General features: G+C 45.8%; 1 protein-coding gene across 1 annotated transcript in view; it reads right to left on the bottom strand.

Annotated features, from left to right (window-relative positions):
- The window catches only part of LOC134462146 (rootletin-like), a 74,329-nt gene that overhangs the window by 7,094 nt on the left and 62,235 nt on the right, over positions 1-5,000 (bottom strand). Inside the window, exons 36-37 of the mRNA XM_063215034.1 lie at positions 4,597-4,797; positions 2,519-2,650 (exon numbers count right to left, since the gene is read on the bottom strand). Of these exons, the coding sequence (XP_063071104.1) occupies positions 2,519-2,650; positions 4,597-4,797 (333 nt within the window). The remainder of the gene's footprint in view (positions 1-2,518; positions 2,651-4,596; positions 4,798-5,000) is intronic.

The raw sequence follows: 5,000 nt of genomic DNA, 5'->3' as shown, positions 1-5,000 counted from the left end.
GTAGGCATTGTAGCCAAAATTTTTAAAAAGTACAAATTGCAACCAAGTGCCTCAGCATTTGTCTGCCTGGACCAAGTTTGAGAGCCCCTACACTGATGAGCACCAAGGGAAAAAGGTGAAGACCCAGAAGCACTCCAATTACCTGCTTGTGTTCAATTGAATTAATGAGTTTACTAATATGTAATTTATATTATACTGGACATGCTCCGCATAAACCAGCCTACCGGCCAAATGCTGGTGACATTTCAGTTTGGCTGGTAGAAAAGACTAATTTACTAGCCACTTTGACCCATTAGTGAGTTTGTGTTTGGTTAGTGCGATTTACATTTCCCAGCCATTTTGGCTGGTGGTGACAAAAGTTCATTTAGGACCCTGTCTGTATAATATGTAGACTTTCAATGATGAGAATGGTACCGTTCCGCCGCTCTGCTCTTTATTGGGGCGCCGTTTGGCCTTGCATGGGTGAGGCATAAAATGCAATTTCGTTGTGCGCAGTGCCAGTGAGCACGGTGTGCTGTGGATTGCTGTGTCACAATGACAATAGGAGTTTCCCAGGTGGGCTTACACTGTACACATTATTTAAGGACCAGCACAACACAGAGTGTTGGAGTACAAGACTATTAGTGGTGCTATGGGATCTGCTGTTGAGGTGAGGTGCTACAGGGCTAACCATGCTAATCAGGCTATACTACTTACTGTCCTCACTAGACCAACACACACACGAGCACAGGCCTATGGCTGCACATATTAACGCACTACAAACGCGCACACACACACACACACACACACAGCTCCTTACTCACCAGCCCCAAATCTATGCTCTGTCTCACCTCCAACAAATCGCCCTGCTCACCGCGGGAGTGACAGAAACAAAACACACAAGCTCAGACACACACACACACACACACACACACACACACACACACACACACACACACACGCACACACACGCACACACACACACGCACGCACACACACACACACACACACACACACACACACACACACACGCACACACACGCACACACACACATGTGCATGCATGCATGTACATACAAATACACATGTACATGTACACACTCATGCATAGTATGCTTACACACATACTGTATGCATGCATTCAAATAAACACACACACACACTTATCCACCTTATTATTACCACTAACAACGCTCATTTTAGCGTTTCTCATGCTCCCACAGCATTTCCTGTTAGGCTGCCCACTGCCCTCCCTGAATGATTTAGCTACAGTGGGGCGACCCTTGGGGCCGCGAACCTGGCACCTCGTCAACGCAACGGATTCGGCAATGGGAGGCACAGTACGAGACCACTGAGCTAAAGGGCCGGTCTGATAGCCCAACGCTACCGCACTGTATTGAGGCATCGGGAGGGAGGTTTACTAACGTTCCACGCCACACTCTGGCAATGGCTACCTAAATAGTAATGATGCCGCCCTTGTGGATGATAAAGTGGATACAGTGACCCATGGCTCTATCTACACTGCTGATGCCATGAGAATACACCCATAAGCCTCCTGTCTATAGTGTCCATTCAGTCTATTCAGCTTCAAAGCACAAGTTTTTTTTATGTAAGCACACATCTCTGTGCGGCTTTATTGTCTTTTATGCATGTAGTATTTTGGAATCAAAAGGAATCTGATGAGGTGTGTGTGTGTGTGTGTGTGTGTGTGTAGGCGTGCGTGTGTGCATGTGTGTGGTGGTGGTGTGTGTGTGTGTGTGTGTGTGTGTAGGCGTGCGTGTGTTCATGTGTTTGTGTGTGTGTGTGTGTGTGTGTGTGTGTGTGTGTGTGTGTGTGTGTGTGTGTGTGTGTGTGTGTGTGTCGTAGAGGATGACATTTTTCAGGAATCCCCGTGGGTCCCGCAGGTCCTGTGGGATTCCCGTGGGATGGGAGTCAAAATTTTAAAGATGAACGGGAGCGGGCAGGAACGGGAATAAAGATGAATGGGAGCGGGCAGGAGCGGGAATAAAAATGAACGAGAACGGGAATGCGCGCTTATTTTTTAAAAAGCCTCGTTTTTTTTGATAAAAAGGGAGTGGGATTGATTTTGAGTGGGAGTGGGCAGGATTGGGAAACATTGTTTTCAGGAGTGGACAGGATGGGATTTGTTTCTTTTACTCCAGTCCAGGATGGGACGGGATGGGATTTTTTTTCTGGGACCGCAACGCAGTCTCACCCCAAGTAGTCAATTTCTTACTACCTTGGACCAGACGGCAATTTTTGACGTCTTGGGTATTCCTTCCACGTCACATTTTGACTATGTGGCCTAACCCTAAACCTATTCCTAAACCTAACCTCAATGACGTTATGCTGCCACAAGGGGGCGCCTTTGAGGACATAGTCAAAATGTGACGTGGAAGGAATACCCAAGACGTCAAAAATTGCAGTCTTGGGGTGTCAAAAATTGAGTAGTCAAAAATTGACTACTTGGGGTGAGACTGTGTAGGGGACCGGGATGGGACGGGAGTTAAAATCCACTCCTGTGTCATGCTCTACTGACCTGCAGTAGTGTGATCTGCCTCTGTGCCTCCTGCAGCTCCTGCTCTGCCGTGTTTAGGGAGCGATCCAGACGGCCCTTCTCCGCACACAGGCGCATGCTGCCCTCCTCCGACTTCAGCTTCTCACGCTCCACCTGGAAAACAACATTGAGGAGCAGAGAAGTTGAATGAATGAATGAATGTCTTGATTGTCATTGTACAGGTACAATGAAATTGGTAAAGTGCAGATGCTCCCGGTGCTTAAAAAAAAAAAAAAACTATGTATATAAAATTAAGACTTTAAAAAGTTAGCTGTGCAAAATTTACTGTGCAGATGGCTTTTGGATAAAAACTTCAGGGTTGGGATGATGTAACACACAGACGCATGCTGCCCTCTTCAGACTTGAGCTTCTCACGTTCCACCTAGAAAACAATATTTCTCTAAACTAGATACAGAGTTGCACGACATGCCTGATGAAGGTCTAGTACCGAAACGTCGTTCATTAAAGAAAAACAGCGAAATGGTCAGTGTGCGGGAGTTTCTTCAAGTTGCTGCTGAGTGACCCATGGGCCATCTCCGACGCAAGTTTAGTTACAGGACATAACAGAAAAAAAACACAAATGCATGCTGTCCTCTTCAGAATCCAACTATCTCTACCTGCATACGTAAGCATGGAGGAGAGACAGCTTTAGCTAACCCCTAATGTAGTGGTTCCCAAAATGGGGGTCAAGACTCCTAGAGGAGTCACAGAGGTCAAAGGGGACTTTCAAATGGGAAATCCACAGGTTAACAGACAGCTAACATAATTCCAGAATTTGGGTAATAACAGTAGTCACTTGTATGGTTGACATATGTGCTGCATTTGCTGTCCTGTGAATTTCTAACAACATTACAGGACAAACTATTAATGGAAAATCTAGCAATATTAATGAACAAAAACATTGCCTAAGAATATGGGGGGTGCCTACCTTGTCTAGTGTGTTCATTAGAGTATTGCCTTGGTCTCCAAACAAAGGCCCGCGGGCCAAATCCGGCCCGGGCATGGCAAACATTTGGCCCGCCATGAGGTCAGAACAAATGAAAACATAAATGTGTGTGATTTTTGATCACTAAAACTTAAGTGGATCATATTTCTCCACAGCATTGACAGAGAGTTAGATCTTATGCTAACAGACTCATAACAGACATTGACAAGAAGGTAAAATGTAAAAGCGAAAATGTGCTTTGTCTGTCCAGACATCTAACTTGTTTCTCATTGGGTTGGGTCGTTGGTTTGGCCTGCAGCCTCACTTGCTGTACATAATTTGGCCCTTGGAGAAAAATAATTAACAAAAAGACCACTGGAGTACATAACAGTATGGGTACTAAATTATCCAGTATGTTCCTCAGTGTGTTGATGTCTATCTACAGTCAGACCGCATACTGTTCCTCTCTACAGCCATACCTTGTCTAAAGTAGTCAGCAAAGTTGGGTATTAGCCTAGGTGTTAAGGGTAGGAGTGTTCTCTACCTTGCCTAGTGTCTTTATTTGGATAATAGGGTGTTAACCCTTTGAGGAGTAAGGACTTTCCCCAGGTTCTTCTAGAACACTCTACAGCTCCCATAGAAGTAAGGTGTTAAAAATCTTGCAAAGTCCTTATGACATCATAATGAGAACTCAAAATTTGGGCAAAATTCTAATCACATATTTGTGATGGTACTCCTCAAAGGGTTAAGAGTGTGGGTTTTTGAACATTCTATAAAAAGAATGCGTTCTATAACAATGCAAGATTCTAAAATTCCAAATTGTATTGAATGACGACCAGAATTCTATAGAACTTTCACTGCCCGAACATTCCCGTCACACCGGTGTGACGGTACACTCTTAGGTTAACAATATGACTGGTCTCTACCTTCTCTGATGTTTTCATTTGGGTGTTAGGGTGTTAGAGGTCAGCGTGTTCTCCACTATAGCTAGTGTTTTTATTTGACAATAGGGCGTTAACAATATGACTGGTGTCACTGTCTACCTTGTCTGGTGTCTTCCTTTGGGTAATAGGGTGTTAGGGGTTAGGGGACACATACAGTGTCTTTCTTTGGAGAATATGGTGTTGGTGTCTACCTTGTCTAGTGTGTTCCTCAGCGCGTTCCTGTCCTTCTCCAGTCGGACCGCCTGCCTCTCGGCGTCCCTCTTCTCCGTCTCCAGCACCGCCAGCGCCCTCTGCAGGCTGCGGAGTCTCTCCTCCAGGCCGCTACGCTCATTCTGGGCCGACTGGGCACTACGCTGCGCCTCAGATAGGCTGGCCAGACGCAGGCGCAGAGCCTAGAGGAGAGAGAGAGAGAGAGAGAGAGAGAGAGAAAGAGAAAGAGAGAGACAACAAAGAGAGAGACAACAAAGAGAGAGAGAGAGAGAGAGAGAGAGAGAGAGAGAGAGAGAGAGAGAGAGAGAGAGAGAGAGAGAGAGAGAGAGAGAGAGAGAGAGAGAGAGAGAGAGAGAGAGAGAGAGAGAGAGAGAGAGAGAGAGCA

Source organism: Engraulis encrasicolus, chromosome 14, assembly GCF_034702125.1.
Source record: "Engraulis encrasicolus isolate BLACKSEA-1 chromosome 14, IST_EnEncr_1.0, whole genome shotgun sequence".
NCBI lineage: Eukaryota > Metazoa > Chordata > Actinopteri > Clupeiformes > Engraulidae > Engraulis > Engraulis encrasicolus.
The sequence above is the reverse complement of the archived record's forward strand: the minus strand, read 5'-3'. Positions and strand labels throughout refer to the sequence as shown.